This window comes from Heliangelus exortis, chromosome 2, assembly GCF_036169615.1.
Source record: "Heliangelus exortis chromosome 2, bHelExo1.hap1, whole genome shotgun sequence".
Lineage (NCBI taxonomy): Eukaryota > Metazoa > Chordata > Aves > Apodiformes > Trochilidae > Heliangelus > Heliangelus exortis.
In genome coordinates this window covers 146,537,136-146,561,786 of record NC_092423.1, presented here as the reverse complement: position 1 = coordinate 146,561,786, position 24,651 = coordinate 146,537,136, and the positions used below count along the sequence as shown (strand labels likewise).

Here is a 24,651-nt window from a genome sequence, read left to right as displayed (position 1 = left end):
CTTTTGTTGAAAGTGGAAGACAGAAGAGTGGTTTGGTTACAGCTAAATCATTAGATGTGGTGACTTTAAGGAAACAATTATTAGGAGGAATTTTTTATTCTTACCTCATCTTTGTACTTATAAACAAGTCTATAATATTGACTTGATGTGGAAAGACACAAGACAACAGTTTCTGTGAGAAAACTATCTCAAGCAAAGCAGTTATTATTTATGTGGAAGCTAATGAAAAAATATTCACTTTATTTCTTTCCCTAGATGCCGTTGTTTCACTTTGGAGTGGAATTTTAATTACATTAAAAAAAAATGTTCATATTTCTAGATAGTAGCTGTTGAGGCAGTCTTCCCACCTTGTTTTCTTACACATAGGTCTTAGATGATGGTTTGGGAAGAGCTCTGGAATAGCTATATAACTAACTTGCTCTTAAGTAGAGTAGCCTGGTATAAAGTAGAGATGAACTGTGTGACTTGCAGTGGTCCCCATATTATGCAAAGCAGTGGTGAAATAGTATTTAAATGAGCCTTCAGAAGTTCTTCAGTATACTTAACAGATAGTATGCATTGCTATAATAAATAAATAAATATGTTTTCGAGGTTCTGCCCATCAAACCATTATGTTTATTTTATGTATCAATAGACTTTTCTGCAGTGTTTACCATTGTATATTTTTTGCAAATATCAGTGATATTATGGATCTGGTGGGATGATCCCAGCCAGGACTGAAGCTCCCACCCAGCTCATTCCCCCAGCAGGGTACAGAGGAGAATCAAAAGGGCAAAAGTAAGAAAACTCATAGGTAAAGATAATGATGGTTTAAGAAGCAAAGAAAAAAGGAAGAGAAAACCAAACCAAAATTTTAATGGCATTTTATGGCATGGAATATCCCTCTGGTCAGTCTTGCTCAGCAGTTCTGGTTGTGTTGCCTTTCCTAGCTCCTTGTCCACTGCTGGGCTGCTCCCTGCCAGGGCAGAGTGGGAAAAAAGCCCCTCTGTCATGCAACAGCCAGGATGCTGGTGCCTTATCAACACTCCTGTAGTTATAAACCCTAAACAGCACCATATAGGTTGCCATAAACACAATTAGCTCTTTCCTGTACAGTGGGTTAGAACTGAAGAACTGGGAGATTGATTTCCACACCCTGTTCCTCCTCTCCCTACCCCATCATTCATGAAGTGCATAAAAGAAATAAGGTATTAGCAGATATTTTTGTGTCTCTTTAGGATCTGAAGTGGGATTAATTTGCAAAAAATTACAGTGTTATTGTACAATTCTAGTATGTAGCAACCTTTTCTGCCATTCTAAAAAAAAAATATTTGCTTTTTTTGGTTGCTTCTGCTGAAGATACTGTACTTAAATGAATTTAGTTTTTGGCATACTTCAAAGTTTGAAATAACACATCACACACCATGAGGAACTTCATCCTTTGGTCCTCATTATTTTAAGATGGATTTTTTTTTATGTTACTACAGTAATGAGGACGCTTAGTAACTGGATAAAGTATCTCCATGTATTGATGAACAGTAAATATTAGTATTTTTTTTCCTCATATTACCTTCTGGCAGTTTAGGTTTAGGGTAGAGGAGCTAATAATTGCAGATGCTGTATCTCATATATACCAATCACAGAGAATTTCTTCAATGAGTCTCTTGTAACACAATCTGTCCTGTGTGGCTACATCCTTAATATTTGGGTCTTGTGTACATCATGCTTCTCATGATGAGAAGTTTTCTCACTTTTGAGAAAGGATTTTATTTTATTAAAAAAATAAAGTCAATAGTCTTCCAGCCTTCCCCATTTTGTTTAGAATCTGAAGTGATTTATTTTAGTGTCATGTTTTGAAGGAATGTTTTTTGCATTCATGTGCCATTTCCTGAATTTGTATAATTTAAAACTATATGAGATTTTATTTTTTAATCCACATGTATCAAAAGTGTTTATTTAATGCTGCCTATTGTGTAATAATTTTCTTCTGGTAGTGTTGCTCTTCACTTAAGAGTTGTATTTTGAGCTTTGTGATCTACATGCTTCCAGTTCAGTGTCAGTAACCTCTCTAGTCTTATATTCATTTTTATTGCCTTGATCCTGAATATTTTAGAATACAAACAGAAAATGATAACGTAGTTAATATTCTCTACAACAGTTGTAAACTTTAGCTTCCTTAACACAGGGTTTATACTCATGAAATATTTACTTGTTTTACTACAGAGAAGCTTTATGGGGACTTCTTGAGTTGGAATCTAGAAGATACCCTCTCCCAGTTTCCTCTGAAACCTGGAAAAATTGCAACGTTTACTGTGAACATCAAAGTGAAGCTGGACTTTTCATGTCAGGAAAACCTTCTGCAAGATCTCAGTGATGGTGAGTTTTTAATTTCTCCTTGCTTAGGAGGGTTTTATGTACTTGTTACAAACAATTACCCATTTGTGGCACCATGTGTGCAATGTGGCTGTGTTTTCATCTTTGTGTCTTGGTCAGGGAGCAGCATGGATTGAGTTTTTGGGGCAGCAATGGGCATATGATAACCTGACCAAACTTTCCCATCATGAGATCTTGTCAGGCTATCTTTTTACATCTTATTTGAAATTGTTTTTGATGTGTCTCTGCCTCTTTATCTTCTGAAGATAAAATATACTAGTTTGGAAACATCAGTGGGTTTTAAAGAAAAGTGATGTTAATCATTTAGTTATTCAAGGCTGTAGAATTCTTAATTATGGCTGACTGCAGTTTTTTCACAAGTGTGACAAGTGAAAAGTAGGGCATAATCCCCCTAATATTTGTACTATAGAGAACATTTCAAGGGCTTAAACTCATATTTCTTCTGAATAAAAAGCCCCCACTGTTTGCTTGTATTAGAATTATCTGGGATTACAAGTACCAGATAGTTGTAATAAGGATTTCCTTTTTATAATAAACACACAGTCTCTCTAGAGTAATTGCTGTACTCTGTATTTGTTCAATTGTTTGATAATTTACACTGATGGAATTAACTTGACAAAACAAGATATTCCTGTATTAAAAAAAAAAAACAACAAAAATGAAAAACATTATTTGGATTCTTGCCCAGCATCCAGTTGCAGGTATACATGATCAGTATAATTAATTTTTAAAAAAACAGTATTTTCAGCAGAGCAAAAATACAACAAAGTAACATGCTTACCTTATTCAAGCTGAATAGGACTGATTTCTGTGAATTATCTTGCAAATACACTTAGAAATGATATTAGTAATTACTTTAGATTAAAAGATTATTTTTCTTTTTAAATCTCTATGGTGTAAAATACATAAATTACTAAAATATTTCAGAATTTAGCTGCATAGAATACCCATAGTGTTGGTTTACATATTTTTAATTTAGAACTTTTTGAAAAAGCTGCTAGTGGAGGAGGTCCACACTCTGATATTATTTTGAAAACACAGCTGCCAAGGAATTGAGCCTTTGAGAAATGCCCTTGGTAGGAGCTGTAATTCTGTACAGCACAGATTTGTGCTACAGATTCACAGCACTGGGGGGACAGATCCAAAACTATCTGTAGGATTATTTTACTGTTTCAGGAGCAGCTGATATTGCATTACTTACAGATCCCTGAACTCTTGGTCCTCATGTACCCTAAAAGCCATTCTGATGGCTTTTTGTTTGCTTATTTTGTAAGAACTTTACTAGATTGTAATTCAACTCATTATGTATTACATTGTATGGGATATAGGCCAGCTGATTCAAATCCAAACATACAAACAAAATATTCTATAGAAGAAGAGGATAATATACTTCTTTCTTGGTATTGAGATTTAACAGCTGTGGGATTCAGACTTGAGCCTCTGCTTTTTTACCTGTATCTAACTTTCAAGGGACCCTATACAAACAAAATCATTGAACATTTCTGCCTCCTTTGAAAGGTTGTGTAACTGAAGCCTGGAAGCAATTAAACCTTTTCTGGTCAGTAATGATAAAGAAATAGGAAGCCAGTGATTCTTCAGAACTGTGCTATCTTTGGGTACTGTATGTACTTTGAAATGTTGTTAGAGATGCTAAGTATATTGAGATTTTTATTTGCTGCTTTCACTTTTCTATATGGCTTTTAACTTTACAAATATTCTGCTTTGTAAAAAGGCAGTTAAGATCCTGTTGTAAAGAGGTAGAAAAATCAATGGCAACTGACGTGACTTTTAATCAGCTAAGGTACTTTTTTTCTTTTGAAGACCAGATTTACAATAATGATCAAAATACTTTTGTGTTTTAATAGTAATGCCCTTAGCAGGGCATCTGTTACTTTGATCTGTTTTCATTTGCTGCTGAAATTGTTTCCTTTTATGCTGTGTGACATAGTACAGAAAGGATAAATTACTAATGTTTCTGATGATGCACTTATCCAATTGGAAAGTAAACTAAGTTATCACTCAAAATTGCTGATCTAATTCTTGTGTGTTGATGGTATACTGTCTGGTAAAGAAAAATGCTGGATGTTCTTCTAGATTAAAGGAAGCAAAACCACATGAGTGGCTGCACAGGATCAGATCAATGACCGTCTAGTCCAATATCCTGCCTGTGGTAGTGGCCAAGGGCAGATGCCTGGGGGGGAATATAGGGAAAATCATGAATGTGCCTGCTGCTTTCCTTTAGGCTTTTGGGCTCCAGCTGTTGTTAGCTGAGGAACTTCCAGATCCTGATATGGTTTTTCTCCTTTTAGGCATTTTTTGTCATCCTTAGTGGGTTTCTCTTTCATAAAATTCCTCGCTCTGTCAGTGCTGTTCATGGCACTCATGCCATGGCAAGAAGAATCACAGCTAAATTAGTTTTATCAGCTTAGCACTTACTTATATCAGTACATCTTCTCAGCATTGTACCTACAGTCCTGACTGTACACATTTCCTCTTGTCAATGTCAGAGTGGTCTGTTTTGCAGACTGGCTTAGCTGTCCCTGTTATGGGAACAGTTCCATGCATTGATCAATTCTTGTGTTGTCCCTCTTGAACTGTTTCTGTGCTGTATGTCTGAGGTAGCCTGTACACACTGATTGAGAAGTAATCTATGTGGTGACCTAGCAAGGCTTTCTGTTTGATTTTATATTACTTTGCTCAGAGCACAACTTGTCATTTGTTTTTTTTGACTATCACTGAACACTGACTTGGTAGATTCATGAATCTGTGAACCATAGCTCCAGGATCTTGCTCCTGAACAGTAATGATACACTGAGCCTCTTATTTACTTACAAAATAAAGATTTTTTTCCCCCCCCATTTATTTATACTGAATTTCCTTTGACAAATATCAAGGTCATTACATGGTTGGTAAGGTCCTAGCTGTAATGTCAGAAAAATGCCATTCTGTCTGTGCTGTATGGGCTCCCATGCTGAGCATTGGGTTTATACCAGTACAGCCTGTTAGGGTGTCAGGCAACATTGCAGAACATACCTTGAAGCTTGTCATTTAGGATTCTTCTCACAATCTGGATTGCCTTGCTTTATTATCTCTGGAATTAATTGCTTTGCAGACACTTTGAACAACGGGGCAGGTGTTCTAAAGACACTTGGTTAATTAGGATTAAGAAGATCAGGCTTGTGTATTGAAAGCAGTTGACCAAGATTTAGGGGTTCCCTGGAGGAAAGCTGTTTGCAACTAATGCTTAATGAAGTTTTGGATCTTCTGCCCCTTGGCTCAGTGGCTCAGGGTTTCCTTCTCTGAACATGCTGGGTTCTCTGTTGCTACACTAGATAGGACAGGAGGAAGCACTCTGGTAGAGCCAGGCTTAAGGTGCTTGAACAGGAATGTCTCTGTCACCTGTTAAGAAGCTAAAGGGGTGCTCACAATATGAGGATAATAAATTCTCCTTCCTGGTCATTGTGTTTTAATTTCTGAAATGCAGCATTTTTCTGACACTAGGCAGGACAAGGACAATAGCTGCTCTTTCTGGGTTGCATTATACTCTTTATGCTCTTAGTAGGAAGCAGACTTCTATAAAAGCTTCTGTTATGTAGGGATAATGTTTTGCAAAGTTAATTAATTAATCTACAATGAGGAATTCATTATGTAAAATGTTGGTGTTCATTCACTCTGTGTCCAGGGAGCCTAAAGACAAGTGCGAGAATATTTTAATTCATGAACTCATCAAAGGAACTAATTAATTACATGCTAAGCAGGAAGCAAATCTATGCCTTAAGTCTCTCCTTCTCTGGGAGAGAAAATGTTGCAAATAAATTATAGCATATTTCTAAAAGCAGTTATCTTAAATATTTTTAATATTCTTATAGAAGACCATTTTCTTTTTCGTACTCACGTTGTTGCTTTTCTGCTTAAATGGATATATTTTTTTCTACATAAAATATTCCTACACTTACATATTGTATAGACAATGAATTTTTTTGTGAGCAAGATACATGGTTTTGATATTAAATGTAGTCTTGACATGTCTTCTGAAAAACTAAGTAGCCTAGAGGACTCTGTTACGATAATTATACTGGTGATGATGATGGAAGAGATATTTCAGTGTGATAATTTACATGTTATTTGGTTGTCTTTATTTTTAATCATTTAGAATACTTTTTCAAAGTACTTCATTTCTGGGAATTTTTGTCTCTTTAGTTTGAAAATGTCAGTTTTCATTTTTTGCACTGCCAATCTGAGTGAATGAGTTGTTCATTTTTTAAAACTACAAATGCTTCTATGTCCTGCAAACATTCATCACTGTATTACTTAAAAAATACTAATTTTTAAAAAACTTTTCTTACAAAGTTCTTGAATTTCAGCTTCAGTACATACAGAAGGTGTCTTTTTATCTTCTACCTGCCTTTTAATTTAGATGTTGGTTTATAATTTGATTGATACAGGTTGGATTTTTTAATTTTTTTTTTTTTTTTTTTTCTGTCAGGAAAAAGCCATATTCTGTTTTGGCAAGTCTGTACTGTCTTTACATGGTGGTTTGGTTTTTTTTTTTCTTTTTTTGGGGGGGGGTTGTTTTTGTTTGTTTCCTTGGGGGGGGCTGTTTTGTTTTGCTTGGTTTTATTTTTCCTTTTTTTCTGCACGCTGAAAGTACTTCAAAACTGTTACAATATTTGTAGGACAGGCTGCCTACCAGGATCCGTTTTGATTTGAAATTTCTATCAGGCAAGGTATTAACAAAATAAAAAAATGGGTTGAGAGGGCATTTAGTGGTTGTATTTTATGGTCAAAAATCTTTCATTCTCAGAAAGCTTTGCCCTGACATCTCTGGGGATATTATTCCATACTGTTAAAACACTCAGGTAAAAAAGAAGGTGATAAAATGTTTTTATATTTTTTAATATGTGGTGATTAACCCTGATTTAGGGCCAAGCCCCTTCCTACCCCCCAAGCCAGTTGTAACCACTCCTCATCTTAAACAAGATGGGGAGAAAAAAGGATGAGAAAGTTCATAGGTTGAAGTAAAGGCAGATAGATCATAGAATCACAGAATCATAGAATCACAGAATTGGCTGGGTTGGAAGGGACCTCAGAGATCATCAAGTCCAACCCTTGATCCACTCCCACTGCAGTTCCCAGCCCATGGCACTGAGTGCCACATCCAGGCTCTTTTGAAATATCTCCAGGGATGGAGAATCCACCCCTTCCCTGGGCAGCCCATTCCAATGGCTGATCACCCTCTCCATAAAGAAATTCTTTCTAATGTCCAACCTAAACCTCCCCTGGCACAACCTGAGACCTCTTGTGCCCTCTTGTCTTGCTGAGAGTTGCCTGGGAAAAGAGCCCAACCCCCCCTGGCTCCAACCTCCTTTCAGGGAGTTGTAGAGAGTGATGAGGTCTCCCCTGAGCCTCCTCTTCTCCAGCCTCAACACCCCCAGCTCCCTCAGCCCTTCCTCACAGAACTTGTGCTGGATCCCTTCACAGCCTCCTTGCTCTTCTCTGGACCTGCTCCAGCACCTCAATCTCCTTCCTGAGCTGAGGGGCCCAGAACTGGACACAGGACTCAAGCTGTGGCCTCACCAGGGCTGAGTACATGATGCCATCTAAAAGATGGAACAGGTACATCATGTATTTCTCTTATTTTGGTATTTCTCTGTGAGTCACTCCAGTGTCTGTCCCTTCACAGTAAGATGTTAAAAAATTTACTACTGACCAGTCCAAAAACGTGTTTGCACATGGATAAACAAACTTATGCACAGGGAGTTTTGCCTGGTAGGATTTCATACCATCCTTTGGAGGGAAGTACCTTGAGCCCTGGGGAGCCAGTAGTACAGCGTGGCAACTGCAAGGTGGACAATTGGGACATCTTCATTCTGCTTCTCAAATCCTTTGTGGAAGTCAGAGGAAGCCTGGATAATGTCATGGTTTAACTCTGGACAGCAAATAAACACCACACAGCTGCTTGCTCACCCCCCCTTCCTCTGGTGGGGTGGGGGAAGAATTAGATGGGTAAAAGTGAGAAAGAAACCAGTAGGTTGATACAAAGAGAGTTTAACAATTCAATAAATTATAGTAATTTTTAAAAATAAAGAGAAAAGAGGGAATGAGAAAAAAAATTACAGAGGGAAAGGTAAACCCCAAGACAGACAATTAATGCAAATAAAACCAGTTGATTAACACCAACTGACTGCTGCCCAGCCCATCACTGAACAGTGGCTCCCCTGCCAACCTTCCCCCTCCAAGTTTTATTGCTGAGTGTGACATTATCTGGGATGAAACATCCCTTTGGTCACTTGGGGTCAACTGTCCCAGCTGTGTCCCCCTCTGCTTCTTGTGAGTCCCCAACCTACTCACTGACCCTACCTGGGGTGGGGGTGAGAAGAAAATCTTGAGTAGATGATGCTGATGATGGTTTGTGATGTAAATATTAATCCCCTGAAAAACTGTAATCTTTCTTTTCACTTTTTTTTTTTTTTTTTTTTTTTTTTTTTAATATTTAAAACTTGTTACTGAAGGAAACTGGATGGAAAAGAATATGAGAAATTCAACTTTGTTTTCTTATTGGGTACCTGTGAAGTTGGATTTTAATGAAGCAAAATCATTTTGTGCTCTGTCTTGTTCTTCTGGCTTCTACTTTTATGGGCTGTGTCCTCAACAGGTCCAGATTCAAGGTCATCAAATTAAATAGGGATATTAGCAAATATAATTTGAGATGAACAATTTCCAAAGAGGAAATGTGTTTGGATTTTGTTTAATATTTTGGTGTTTTGTGTTTTGTTTTTTTTCCATCCGTATTCTAGGCTTCAGTACATGAGATTTTGCTTTTATTTAATTTGCATTTGTGGATTGCAGTTTCTCTGTACAGCATAAAGGAACAAAATCCTGTTCTTCTTTGGACTTAAGATGCAAATCCAAATATTAACAAATTGTTACTAATGTATTGTGACTCTAGACTTAATACATGTAACATCTCCAACATTTTACTTTTCTTGTTGCTCTTACTTTTTTTTGATTCAACAGTAAAATTTCACAGATTTTAGTGGTCTGTGCTTGGAATGTAGCTTTGGAAGGTTGGAAATCCAAATGTGCTGCAGTTTATTTATTTACCTTCAAGCCATGCAACCTTGTCAGTCATAAAAATACTACTAAGATGTCACACTGCCTTTTATTGCTGTACTATATGCCAGTACACAGACTGCTAGTAACCACCAAACTGAGTACATTCCTCTGAAGATACCTATTTCTGTTAAACTTTTTGGTGACTATTAAAAAATGTGAACTGTAGTTTCTGTTCTTTGTTGTACATGACAAATATTTAATATATTTTTACATCAGCAGATGGTACAAAATGGCCTTCTATTTTCTGTTCTTTTCCACATTGTACATTTGACAAGGAATCCTCAGGCCTCATACTAGAAGTGAGTTTAATGATATTAAGAAGTTGATAGGGTCATTCTCATGGAAAAGGACAAAACTTTTTTATCTTTGTTCTTTTCTGATATTGCAAATATTAAAACTAATTTTGTATTCTTAACTCTGACATCTATCTCAGTTGGGCTATTTCAAATTACTTCCCAAAGTTATTTTTCTTTCCTGTGATCTTATCTGAGGTATAGGTGTGTTCCAGTTTGAAAATCTATGGCTTCTAGAGGAAAATATGGCAAAATAATCTTTATCCCTTGTTTTGCCCTTTTAGTAGAAAATGTTAATATTGTGTAAATATTGTGTATTTTCTCTCCCTTTGATAATACAGGTACAGATTTTACAGATTTGATGGAATAAAGCATAACACTAAACAACAAAAATAATTTTATTTCTTCTGTGTCTAGATGGAATCAGTGTTAGTGGACTTCCACTCTCCAGCCCTTTCCGGCAGGTTGTCAAACCAAGAGTAGAGACCAAACCTATTAATCCACAAGAAAGCAGCAAAGTTGGTGACTTCAGTCATGTAAAGGTAAGTAAGTGACATCAAAATCAGTAAAAGATTTTATTTTGATAGTACTGTGCTATGGTTATGTGATTAAAAAATAAAGGTTTATTTGTCTCGTAAATATTTCCCTTTGTTCTTTTATTTTTTTTTTTAAACAGCTTGATCTGTTTTTGGGTTGCTACATTAGAACAAACAAACACAAAAGCAAAACAAGATCAGACTGACACTAGAAATTGTAAAGAGCTGGTTGTCAGTCCAGTGCACTCAAGGAAGGTTTTATTACCCCCTTTTGCTTGCTTGTGCTGAATACTCTGCAGGAAAGTGTTTCTGTATAAATTCTTGATGTTCTCAAGCAAAAATCAACAGGAGGATTTCTGCCTCCTAAGCATTTTCTGATCCAAGTCCTATGTTCACACCAGTACTAGGCCTGTTAGAGGTGTTTGTAGAAGTAATAAAGCAGAAAAATTGAGAGAGCCAAAAGAAAACAGAAGTTGCAAGATTAAGGAACAAATTGTATTAGGAGGAACTGCACTGAGCTTACTGAGGGAGTCGTTCCTGGAGTAAGCTGCTGTTTGGTTTTCTGGTGAACATCAGACCTGTTGATAATGTAAACTTGTTTTGAGCAGTGAAATAAGAAGCAGCTTCATGCTGGCCAGATTTGCAGAAGACATGATTTAAGATTAAAATAATATAGATTGTAAAATATGTACTGCAGCACTTCCTTGGTCTCGTCCATAACTGCAGTGGATGTTGGGCATGCTTTGTAGTATTTGATATATTTCCTCCTTGGATCTGTATTCTTCATTAATTCAGAATTTAGATCAGGTGTTGTACAGTGCAGTATTTGCCTCAGCATGTAGCTGAGAAGCAAACATTTTTTTGCTTTACTTTTCCCAAGTAACTCACTTTGTTTATGAATTTGCTTTCTTACCAGCGAGGTTATTTACAATTCTTTTGGTCAATAAAGTGATGAAGCTGTTCATTTTTCAGTACCTTTCTTTTCAGCCATTAGTACTGCTGATTCATGGAATCATCCAATGGTTTTGGGTTGGAAGGGATCTTGATGGTCATTTTATGCCAGACCTCTGCCATGGGCAGGGACACCTCTCACCAGCCCAGTTTGCTCCAAGCCCCATCCAACCTGGCCTTGAGCACTTCCAGGGATGGGGCAGCCACAGCTTCTCTGGGCAACCTGTGCCAGTGTCTCACCACCCTCACACTGAAGAATTTCTTCCTATTGTCTAACTTAAATTTCCCTTCTTCCTGTCTGAAGTCATTAAGCCTTGTCTTGTCACTTCATGCCCTCATAAAAAGTCCCTCCCCAGCTTTTCTATAGCCCCTTCTTCAGGTACTGGAAGGCTGCTCTAAGGTCTAAGGGGCTCCAGCCCTCTGATGATATTCATAAAAAGGATGATGACAACATATGAAAGATGATATAAATTAGTAAAGGCTTTATTTTATGACAAAGCAAAGTGTTTCCCGATTGGTCATAAAAATAAATCAACAAGATTGAAGAAACTGTTTGATGTTTAGGTTGGTAAAACGTCCAGCATTAATTTTTAACTCTGATTCTGTTATTCTCTGATTAAGTTTAGAAATGTGTGTAGAATATCTGACCTATATTAACTTCTGACTTATATAAACAAAGGGAATATTATTTTGAATTTGGACTAAAAATCCAGATATGCAGAATTTACTTGCACCAAGTACATGAAAAAAACCCTTGTGTTGCACTTTTTGCTTGCCAGCCAGTTGTCCTGGCAACCAAGAAGTTTCAGATTCACAGTGATCTGTGATGTGATGGTATAGCAGGGATGTTGGAGAACCATAAAGGAAGAACTTGGTTTTAACAGTGTATAGGGAAGCAGTCTGGTAGGAATGCACATGGTTGACTCTGTTGTTATGTTTATGAATTAATTTTGACTTAATTCATTGCTGTTTGGTGATGGAAGTACCTTGCAAATGATCAAAACAATTTTCAATAGAGAATACACATTGCTGTAGCATCAGGAGGTACTTTGCTCAATAGATTTGTCTGTGAATTGAGCCTGACTTTTACAACTGGTGTTCAACTCCTGTGGCATGCCCAAAATTAACAGTGTACTGTGTTATCATGTATTCTGAACAGGCTTTATCACTGAGCTTTCACTTTTTGTAGTGTTCAGAAGAGATAATTTATACAGGGAGTGGAGTAAAATTCAGGGTGTTAGGTTAGCCAACATGATAAAACTCTGGAGGAAGTATGCAAAATTATATTTCCAATTACTGAAATTATTGTTTTTCTTATACTGTATTGTCAGAAAACATCCATGATAGGAAAAAATATGATTTATATTTTCCCAGTATTTGTAGGATTGCTCTGTTGTGCATGAGGAAAGAAAACCACAGTAAGATATCATCTGTCATCACTCATTCCATTTTGACAAATATCCATCAAATATCCATTTCTTTAACTTCTATTTTCCACATTAACGTACCAATAAATAACAATCTTCCATAAAACAGTTATTTGTTTTATCTGGATTAAAAATGCTTGTGAAGTTCAGAACTTAACAGGATCTTCAAGGTATTTTTCAATTCACCAGACTATCCACATAATTTAAGTCTCTCTCTCTAATCCAGACATAAATAGCTGGGACTGGGCAAATGACCAGAAAAAATTACCTGTCATAACTGAAGAGATTGCATTTGTCTGTTTAAATGATGACATCACATCTCACTGCCATTCATTCTGTGATAAGGTTTTGTATCTGCTGTCTACTCCTGTTTATTACTGTCTTTATTTTTGTGTGGGACTTCCCTCAGTGTTGACAGTGCTGTTGAATAGGAAGAAATTAAGAACCACCATTAGCTTTACAATAAAAATTCCAAATGACCTATCGTGCACTTGTTGTAAATAACTGAGGCAGTTAGGCATTTAAAGGTGTAATTTGAATATGTTCTGGTCCAGTTTTCCTGGTTGGGTTCTGAGGAATTTGCTGTACATGGATGTGTGTTCCTTATCAAACACAGATGCTTTTGCTGAGTAAGAACATGGGTGTCTAAAATGTTGCAGGATGGGGTATATATGAGAGATGATCCAAGGTTCCCTTTAAACCTGAGTCTGAAATTATTTATGAATCTTTTTTAGTTCCCTAGAATTTCCTTAAAAGAATTAAGTTTCTTTCTGTTGCTGTAGAACAATTAAGGGCTTGAGGGCTGTTGCCTGTGTCCTGCACTGTGCTATTTGGTGTGATTGCTTGGTTGTGGCTTAAGTTTTGTCTTGTAATAGTTAAGCCAATTTAAGTGGTGTGACAAGGAGTAATGTAAGAAGCAAATGGGAGTTTTTAAGTCAAGAAACAAGACTGATCTTAATTTGTTTGTGGTGGAAATGCTCATCTCTGATTTATTAATGACTTAGCAATAGGAGTCTGTGGTGAATATTCAGGAATAGCAGTTAATTTTCAATCCTGCATACTGTGCACAAGCCCAGTCTTCAAATACAGGTGAATTTTTACCAGTGCAAATTAACGAAAAGCAATTCTTGTGGCTGATTCTGAAATGATATTGTCTGGATATTTATATGTCTTAATTCTCAAACCTTCCCTCTCCACTTGTTTGCCTCACAGTTTTTGGATACAGCCTTGGCTATTGCCAGTATTGCAGATGAACTTCTCTGCAATCTATGGCTTCAGTTTTGCTATGGGCTGTCTTCTGATAAACCAGTCACTGGATTCTGGAAATGGCTGTTATAATGATCTCATAAATTCAGTGTAAAAATTGCTTTATGATCTCATCATAAAGCTCCTTGTACCCTCAAGCTGAATAGAATATCACATCACAGTGTGATAATATTTTGAGGTGTACTCTTTTCTGCTGTTCACTACTAAGTAGTTGTAAGCTTTGTTTAAAAAAATGTTGGTTCTGGGGTGCATCTCTACAGCAGAGTGAGTTAGCCCCTGGTTAGCTCTGCATTGCTGTGGTTATACTGCTAGGTGAAATAGTCTATTTTAAGGCAGAATCTGTTGCTTTTGGAGTACCACTGCAGTAGGTTTAGATATTCAGCTCTTCTGTGTCTTAATACAAAAGCTGCAGTGAGAAATTTAAACAAATACCATCTCTCAGCAAACAGTGTATTGTGTTTAACCCAGGCAATTCTGTAGTGGCTTCATGCTTGGAAGCTGAGATTATTTGACTTGGTGTAGTTCTCAGTGAAGGAAGAAAAGGACTCCTACTCCATCCACATTTTATGGATTTGAGGCTTAGAGATCTGTGTGATCTCTGGAAATCTGATCCCTGAAGTCACAGTGATTACCATCATGTAATGGTAATTTATTGGGAGTTCCTTTTTGTCACAAGGTGAGAAGGGAAATTACTTATCAGGATATCCAGGGTGTCTCAGTTCAACATAATGTCCATGGTTTCATTGGAATAAATCTGGGATTAAGAAATGTTACATAAACCAAACAGCCAAATCTAGAGGTTTTCAGTTGGGTGAGGAAAACTTTGAAAGCATATTGGTTTTTTTTATTAAAATCTTGGTTTAAGCTTAGCCATAGATTGATTACTGGACAGTTGTATGGCAGACTGAAGGGTGGGTTGTAATTAAAAATGGCTTCAGCTGATTTATTCATTTACTTTGAAACTTCTGTGCTTAGGAAAATTTACTCTGCATCCTGAACGTGAGCTCTAATTTTAGAGATTCAGCTGCAGAAAGTGGAGAGGTTTAAGAAATCCTATGGAACCTTTTGGTTCCTGCAGTGTCAGGAAATGGTACGAAGTGTTAGAATATGGTATGTAGAGCTAATCTAATTTAATACAGTGTCTTTAGTGTCTCTTTTCTGATTTAGTCAGCAGTGTATTAAAATCAGATGCAGTCCTCAATCAGATTTTTTTTCCATGCACTTCTCAGGCTCTGCTCTTCTAGTAGGGAAGTCTTCTATTAATGGAGATTTACTTTATGTTGTTGATGCTTTAAGCTTGAAGTCCATTTTCCTCTAAGATTTAAATCTGTTCTAATCCTAACTTAATCCTAAATTTAAACCCTTAAGCAGAACAAGTTGCGTTTTTATTTATTTATTTAAACTTGTAAATAATTCTGGATCCTGATGAAGTTAGTGGGTATGTTGAATTTATGGAGCACAGCTGAAATGTGGATTCCTTCCTTTTGCTTGGAGAAGTGTGAATTTAGGAATGAGATCTTAGGCAAAAGCATGTAGTCCAAGTTAGATGTTCAACTTTCTCACTGTCCTATTTTGGAATTCAGTGCTCTGCTTGTAAAGTCTGTGGCTCTGAGTTCTTCAGTATTAAAGATACTGAGTCTTATGAAGTGAAAAAAAAAAAAAAGAATACACAAGTCTCTCTTTCTGTAAGAAGTTTCCAGCCTGTAAAAGAATATCTCAAACAAAGCTTCTTCTCTTCCTAAGCTGATTTTTATGGGGGGTAAAAAAAAATTAATAATTAAATGATATTTGTGAGATGCATACCAGAAAGGCAGTCAGGTTTCCTGAAGTCTGCTCAGAGTAAGAGCTGTGAGCAAATGAACCCCATGCTGGGTCAGCAAGGTATTTTTTTGTAGCCTTTCTGGCCAAGACTTGCAGTTTCCCTTGAGATAAAGTGGATAATAGGAGCAGAGTTTTCTGCAAAAATAAGAGATACCTCAGTTCTTGCTAGTTGGTACACGTCTGGCAAAATTTCATTGTGGACTGAATTTGGATGAAAACTTACAGTCTTCCAGTAGTTTGGGTCTAAAAGCTCTTAAGTTTTTTTCCCCTGCCCACTATGGCATTGCTAATATTCCTTTAGGTACTTTTGGGTTCTTTGAATAGTTGAATTTTCAGGACTATTTCTGCTTACCAACCCTCTTCCTATTCTGTGAATTGTTCCATCAAGAAATGAATGCTCTGTTGTGCCTTAGAGAGGATTCTACTTCAGGACACAAAGGAAATATTTTCCTGAAGCTGTTCTCTAGAGCCATATGAAAAAAAGAATTTATTTCCCCCTGTATTTGAATAATTTCATTTTATTCACCTCATCTGGTATTTTACATTCAGTATTATCACTGTAGTAGCTGCAATTTCAATTCAACATGTTTTACAACTTGAAGTACTTCCTATTTTTTGCCTATTTTTATTTGACATGGAAGAGGCCTATCAAAATTTTTATAGTATTGATAGAAAGATTTTGGATAGACTCACTTTCTTCATGTCAAAAGCACTGTTTTCTCCAGACCTTCTTCATTGTCATTCAGTAAACAAGAGCTGATTGTCTGCTTATACCCAGACAAATGGCTCATCAAGGGTAGCTGCAGCAGGTACAATCTACTGTATAAATCACATTTCATCCATCTTTCTCTCTTGTCTGAAGTTCAACAAAGGAAAAATAAAGTTGACATCAACACAATAAACAGAGCTTATGTGAACAGTAACAGACTCAGCAGTCACCAGAGTTTATTTCTTCAAGGAATCAAGCATGGCCATTGCTGACCTTGTTACTCAACTGCAGTAAAACCCTGTTGCTATACTGAGGTCATGTCACTGTCTCTTAAGATGAACCATTTCTGGTAGTTTTTCATCACCTTACCAAACCATCCTATGTTTGAGTCTTTAATATACTGAATAACAACAGCAGACATCATTCCTGTGTATCTGTTCCTTGCATTCTGAGTGCTGTCACACTGGAAATATTTCAGACTAAAGAAGTTTTCCTCTGAGCAGCTTTTGTAAGTCAGAAGGTAATACAGATGAACACTTTGGGGTGACCCTGAAGTCACTATGAAATCCAAAAATTACTTTGGCTTATCATGGTGATGCTTCTAAGTCAACTCTAAGAAAATTTAGGAATAATTAGAAGTTGAGATATTTCTCTGGAAGCTGCTTGTATTGGATGATACTTTCCCATACAACAGCTCTTGCAGAGGACAGAGATCTCCTGTAGCCTAAAGCTCCCAGAATGTAAATTCCTACATGCCACATCAAGCATTGTAAATTCAGGATATGTCCTTGCATGTTTAGTTTTGCTCCTTAAAGAGAACAGGTCAGACATGAGGTTTAGACTAAAGATGACCTTTTATTTCAGGTGCCTTGTTTGTTTGTTTCTCTCTTTTTTTACTACTTTTGCTATTAATCCTCTGGCATCAAGAGTTGCCACAGTTGTCCTCATGTTTGCTTCTGCTGAATGGAGAACGTTTTGGCACCAAGAATTAATGAATTTTTTAACAAGAATTAAAAGAGTGTGGTTGATCAGTCCTCTGAAGACTTGCTCTGTTAGAGAGAGTTCATAACAATGAACTGCCTTTAAAAGTACTCATCCTCCCCACTCCCTGAATTTCTTCTGAATGTCCAATTGAAACTGTTTATTCATCTCTGCAGGTGGATTTTGATTGATTTTAGGTACTCTTAAAATAAGAGGATTTAGTCCAGGTCTGAATGAGAAGCCCAGTAGCACACTGGGTATCATGCTATGCTTCAGCTAATAAACCCTTTATTTCAACAGTGTCTATTTTATTTATAGTGCTACATTTCTTTGTCTACATGTCTCCCCTTCTAACTGATTCATGTTCAGTATATGAGGTTCTGAACAGTCAGCTCAATTGGTCTAAGAAACAAGCTGTAGGTAAAAGTTCTCTTTTACCCCAAAGTGCAGAAAAAACTTATTCTGCAATGCAAGAATTCTTCCAGAATCACTTATCTGAAAATGCGGAAGGGATTTGTGTTCTGCTTTTAGTAGAGATTCTTTCAAGTATTTGATAATTAGATTTCAATTTAATAAAAATTTGTGATATTCTGAACATTGTGTTAACTTTAATATATATTTGTATTTATAATACAAATGTATTTCTGTACTTCATCCTTACAAAGATTTGTGCAGTATTTCCATCCATTTAATTTATGAGTATTGATAAACATAGAATTTTGCTAAGCTCATTTTTACTAAACTTGTGATGATTACTGCTAATGTTTTAACCAGAAATGTGGAATTGCCCAGGAGGATGGCATCTGCTTTGGTGGGAAAATGTGGCAGACAGTAAAATGCACCAGAAAACAGAACTCTGGAGATCAAATAATAGGGCAGCTCTGATCAGCTGGAATGTTCATCAGTGCCTCCATAAATGGATCCAGTGAAGTTGTTCATGTGCTTTTGAAAGAATGTAGAAGATTTTAATTAATTGTATTGGTTTTCATGAAATTGAATGCAGAGAGTGTCATACAGGTGCTGTCTTACTGTAGTTAAGTGTAATCTACCTTAAGGATGTTTTTTTTTCCTGACATGATGAATTAATGCCATTTACTGACCAGTATCAGAAAGAACTTTATTCAGACCTTTAGGTCTATGCCTTAGAATAAAACATTGCCCAAATTACAGCTTCAGTGTAATGTGTGCCTTGCATCAAAGCTGGAAGTATATTGAAAGTACTTCTATAGATTTGAGTTATTCTTTTCTGTAAAGCAAAATTCTGAATATGAGGACTAGATGGAATAATGGTTTTTATTTCATTTTGAAAAGATTATTATTTCATCTGTTCTGAAGTCCTGTTACTACTCAGTATAACAGCATTTTCCTCAACTGGGAGTCTCTACCTTCTGTTCAGTAGCTTTACATTTTGTGAGTTGTTCCACATAAGTTCAGTAAAATTCCTTGCTGTCTTATTCTTTTTAGCTAAATATTAAAGTCTTATTAATTTTAAATGTGCTGTAGTACAATCACTAACGTGAGAACTTTCTGAACAATTTTTGTTTTACCATAATTGAATTCCAGCAGTTCCACAGGTACCTCAGCAACATCAAGGGCATTCCACCTGCAAATCTGAAGTTTGCTCTTCACCTGGATCTTAATTCACCTTCCTATTCCTCCATTGCTTCTCTTTTCCCCTTGTAGATTTTAATTTATAATTCCATATTAAGATCTCTTCACCCTTATCCTCACAGCTATTAGTTTATAATTCCAGAGCCTAGTAGCTAACATGGTAGGTAAGTTACATATCAAATAAATACTACTCATGGCTTTACATTTTGTATCTCTTTGCTTCTTGTTTTGCTCCTAAAAATAAGGAAGGCTTCTTTGTTACAGTTCTGGAAACCTGCTACCTGGAGAAAATAATTTTTCTGACTTCTGAGTCAGAAATGTAAGTTTATGTGCAGCATCATAAATATAAATTATGTTTCCTTTGACTTAGATACTAATAATAATGTACTACTGTTAAAAATCTTTCCCTGATACAGTAAGAATTAGCTTATCTCAAAAGAAGTCTGAGTAAAATGGCATAGTGAAGTTGTAGACCTCACCACATGAGCTTTTGAGCAATCATTTAGGATAAAAATGTGTTCTTCAGAAGAGTAGTTCGTGTGAGAGGAGGCATGCTCTTCAAATGTGGTTACTGGCATAATTACTTTATGAATATAATAATTACTTTTGATGCTGTGCTGAAATTACATCCTGATCATCTTCCTTTGCATCAAAAAATGCCTGTCTAAGCTTTAATGTCATTACTAGTGGTAGTAAATAATGTCTCCATCCTAGTTGCACTCCTTCAAGTAGTTGATGCTATTAGTACTTTTTATTTACACGTCTTGTCTAGAGCCAAGAACCAATAAGCTCTTCTAATATGTGGAAAAAGACATGGATAAGGAAATGGAATTTAGGTTCTTTTTCTTCTCTTAAGAGCATTTTATTCGGATCACTAAGATCTAGTCCTTGAATTATGAAATACTCAAGTTCAAAATGTAGTGATGTAGAAATCTGCTAGGTGGTTTTTGCTCATATTTACTTCTGATCCTGCATGTGGTAAATTCTTGCCAAGTGTTTGATGGAGCTTTTTTTGAGATTCCATAAGTTTTATTAATTCTGTCTTTCTGTGCTCTTTTAATCACAAGGACCCAGGGCGTTGACAAATAGTGGGGAATAGGTTATTTGAAAGCTGAGGTAAATGTTGTGTACCACATGCAGGACTTTGTTAACATCATCTCTTTAGTTTGAAGTTGCTCAATTTTTACTCTGTTGTTTTAAAAAATAAAAGCTGCATTAATTTTGTTGTCTAAAAACTTCTGGAAGAAGAAATATGTGCCTCCTTCATGCATGTAGGTGGGAACCTGCCTGCAGAATGTACTGACCAGGGAACTCATTTAGCACAGACAGTTACCTGAACTTGGTACTGGACATCTTTAAGGTCCATGGAAAATGAACCAATGCACTCCACATACTTCAGTAATTCAACCCATTCTAAATCTCATTTAGGTTATAAAGCATTTGTGTCTTGGCTGCCAATATGATCCAAGATCATAGAATCATAGAATCATAGAATTGGCTGGGTTGGAAGGGACCTCAGAGATCATCAAGTCCAACCCTTGATCCACTCCCGCTGCAGTTCCCAGCCCATGGCACTGAGTGCCACATCCAGGCTCTTTTGAAATATCTCCAGGGATGGAGAATCCACCCCTTCCCTGGGCAGCCCATTCCAATGTCTGATCACCCTCTCCATGAAGAAATTCTCTCTAATATCCAACCTAAACCTCCCCTGGCACAACTTGAGACCTCTTGTGCCCTCTTGTCTTGCTGAGAGTTGCCTGGGAAAAGAGCCCAACCCCCCCTGGCTCCAACCTCCTTTCAGGGAGTTGTAGAGAGTGATGAGGTCTCCCCTGAGCCTCCTCTTCTCCAGCCTCAACACCCCCAGCTCCCTCAGCCCTTCCTCACAGGACTTGTGCTGGATCCCTTCCCAGCCTCCTTGCTCTTCTCTGGACCTGCTCCAGCACCTCAATCTCCTTCCTGAGCTGAGGGGCCCAGAACTGGACACAGGACTCAAGCTGTGGCCTCCCCAGGGCTGAGCACAGGGGCAGAATCCCTTCCCTGGACCTGCTGGCCACGCTGTTCCTGATCCAGGCCAGGATGCCATTGGCCTTCTTGGCCACCTGGGCACACTGCTGGCTCATGTTCAGCTTCCTGTCAATCCAAACTCCAAGAACAGGGTTATTTTTTTTTCCTCTCTCAGTTTGAGAATAAATAAATCAATGTCTTAAGTTTTCAAATATGCACAGAGGTTTGTTCTGGTTTTTGGGCAGGTTGCCAAAGGACTTAAGGCGCATCTTCATAAAAAAGTAGATTCTTTAGACTGCAGATCTTCTCTTTAGCTAAAAGTGGCATTCTTGATAAGTGCTTTAACCAGGAGTGTGAGACAGAGGATGAAGTTTCGTAATTTGTCACTGTGGGGACTTCAAAAGAGTAGGTCAAGTGTTGTAATTTTCCATGGAAGAAATTGGAAACACAGACTGTGATGGCTGTAATTGATGCCAAGCCATTTTGAAAGGGCACATCAGAATCTGCTTTACCAACTTCATTTCACTGAGGGAGATGACTGGATGCTCATCACAGCAAGCTCCACATTTACTGTTTATGGGGTAAAACAGGTTTTAAAGGTCATCATTTGCAAATTTTTTTGTAAAATGGTTTGTGATACTATTCTCACTGAGGGATTATTTGAGGTAATTCTTTTTTTCATTGTTTTGAAGGCTCTTTACTGCTATCAGTGAAAACAGGCATAAAATCCCAAGATTTAATACAGGTTTGTATCTTAGTGTAGTACTACAATCATACTCTGCTGACTTTATCATTAATCAGTGTCAAAGGCTGACATTTTGTCAGTGTGAGTGGGACAAGTTTGGCTTTAAAAATTGTAAATTTCCAGGAAAGGGAAAAAAATTGGTAATTGTTGAATGTAGGGCAGAGGAAAGTCCTAGTGCAAGATGGGGGAAAAAAGGCAAGACTTAAATAAATACGTAATTGAACTCATGTAATTTTATGTTGTTTTACCTGATATAGATCCAAGTTGTAACTTATATTTTGTTGACCTTTTTATGAAACTGGTTTCTCTATACTGTCATTTGCTGATTTTGCTATATGTTGCTGGTGATATGAGAGACCAAAATGAATTGATGAGAAGAATTCTTATATAAAGAAAGGCAAGTGCAGAATTTGGAGATGCTGATCAAATGGAGAGCAATTGGTTAGATTTTTTCTTTGGTTGGTTTAGACCTAATTTTTTGTACGTGTAAACTTACAGTAAATTAAATTTCTAATGTTACTGTGTTTAAAAGGAATAAAAATCTTGTTCTCTGGTGGTAGAAGATGTAGGGAAAAGTACTTAGACTTATTTTGGAAAAATGAATCCTCTGCACTACTATATGTTGTTTGTGCCTAGAATACTTTCCATGCCCCTTGACTTAGAGATGTGTAGTTTAATGAGTATTAGGATAAATATTACTGTTAAGTGTATGTGCATCAAGTGTCTGTAGCCATTAAGTGTATATAATGTATATAATTCTCTGCAGTTATATTTTTTAAAAGTGCAGAACTGAGCTAATGATAAGCCTGAGACTCTGAAAATATATTACTGATTTAGCTGAAATATGTTTGAACAAGAGCAAAAGACAAATTACAAGAATCATGTTTTTTAATAAAGTGATTCTCAGAAGCACGGAACCTTCTGGATTACTTTGTGGCAGTAGTTAGTTTATATACGTTTTATTCTATGATTTATTAAATTTACTTTCATTTATGTTATATTTTTGTATAAAATACCTAGCAAACTGAGCAGTACATTTCATGTACTATATCAGTGACTTTACTAGGATAAGAGCACTGTGTAGAACTCCATTTTTTGTCAGGGACTATGCAAATACAAGTAATAGAAAGCTGTAGTTCTATTGCTGCCATTTGAATCAGTGGTTGACAGCCCAGATCACTGTGTAAATGACTTGCCCAAGATCACACAAGATGGATAGTTTGCAATATTTTGATACAACCACTGAATCCTTATCATGACTAGGGTGAGAAGCAGGTGATGTAATCCTGTTTCTTAAGAACACAAAAAATTAATCTAAAATCCCAGATTCTCCACTGCTGGAGAAATTCAGCAGGAGATTTTCTCAACTCAGCACCTTGGTCCTTTTTTTCCAAAGAATATTTCTAGCTTTTGCCCCTTGCCCAATCCTTGTTTCCTGTGGCTAGTTATCTATATCTGTTTGTTTTAATTCTTCCATGCTGACTTCTGTTGCCTCTTAATATACCTTTCTCCCTCTTGGTTGGTCAGTGCAGTTCTGTGGTTGGTCCAAACCCTTTCCCTGAGTTTATTTGTTTGCTTGGTAGCCACGTACAGATTTGTTAAGTATTGCTCTAGTCCAGAATAGGGAGGGAAGAAGTACAAATTGAGAGCAAATCAGTTGAAAGACAAAAGGATGGAATGTTGTCCAAAGGATGCAAATCTGTTCTTGTAGCCTGGGTAGAAAACTTCCTGCTGGTGATACACCTCACCTGATCCTGATAGATTCACTCAAGTGGTTACAGGATCAAGCCAGGAATTCTCAGCTGAAACGTATTTCTGGAAGTCAGCCAATTTTATGAAAATATTTCAGTGACAGAAAACTGTAAATCCTTGATAGTTACTTTAATAGTGGTAAACCATGCCATTCACGAGTGCTTTTTACCACTAGCCTTAATTTATTCACCTTCAGTTGACACTATTGCTTTTGAAGCAAATAAAGCTCCTCCTGTCCTTATTTTTTCTTATTGTTGGCTCCTCTGAGACTACTGAGTGTCATGAATTACTTTTAAAGTTTTATTTTGAATTTCAGTGTATGACAAAGAGATGTTAAATTCAGAAGGTGAGAGAGCACCACCTTTCCAGCACTATTAGACCTTTGAGGGCTCTGTTGTCAGGTCGGGTGTTTTAATGGGTAAAGTGTCCAGAGTCCCCACACTTGATGTGTGTGAGGGTTCTCTTCTCCACCAGACCAATCTTTGGTTTGGAGAAATTCTGAAACAGAGTCTCCAGCAGTCCAGCATCTGGGTTGCCTGTTTCATTTATTTGTTTTGCATTACTAAAGGTCCATCTCACATTAGGTGTGTTTTACAGGGGCTGGGGTGATCTGTGTGCCATACTGCATGAGATCACAGAACTGTCAGAGTTGGAAGGGACCTCTAGGATCAGTCAGTCCAACTCTCCCACTGTCCTGGTTTGGGCCAGGATAAGGGTGATTTTCTGTCTTTTGCTTTCAGCTGAGTCTCTTGGAAGGAGCTGCACTTGCTGAAATGAACAGCAAGTTTCTCAGGCAGTGTCTGCTGCTGGGACTGATCCCACTCGATGTTTAGAGTTCCAGCTGGAGAATGGGGTGCAGAACCAAGGCCACTGCTCAGCTCTGAGGAACATTTGGCCCTCTGGAAGGAATAAAGAGGTCCCACCTGCAGCCCTCCTTTGGGGAGGAACAGACAAGAGAAATGACCAGAATTGACCAGAGTATTCCATCCCATACACCTCATACTCAGTATAAATTGGAGGGATCAAAAGGGGCTTTCAGTTTCCAGCTTCCTGCCCTTTGGGGATG

General features: G+C 37.1%; 1 protein-coding gene across 4 annotated transcripts in view; it reads left to right on the top strand.

Moving 5' to 3' along the window:
* Positions 1-24,651, top strand: part of TRAPPC9 (trafficking protein particle complex subunit 9) — a 489,549-nt gene that overhangs the window by 74,519 nt on the left and 390,379 nt on the right. For all 4 annotated transcript variants that reach the window (XM_071738447.1, XM_071738446.1, XM_071738448.1 and 1 more), the window contains 2 exons: positions 2,203-2,355; positions 10,200-10,324. In XM_071738447.1, the coding sequence (XP_071594548.1) occupies positions 2,203-2,355; positions 10,200-10,324 (278 nt within the window). The remainder of the gene's footprint in view (positions 1-2,202; positions 2,356-10,199; positions 10,325-24,651) is intronic.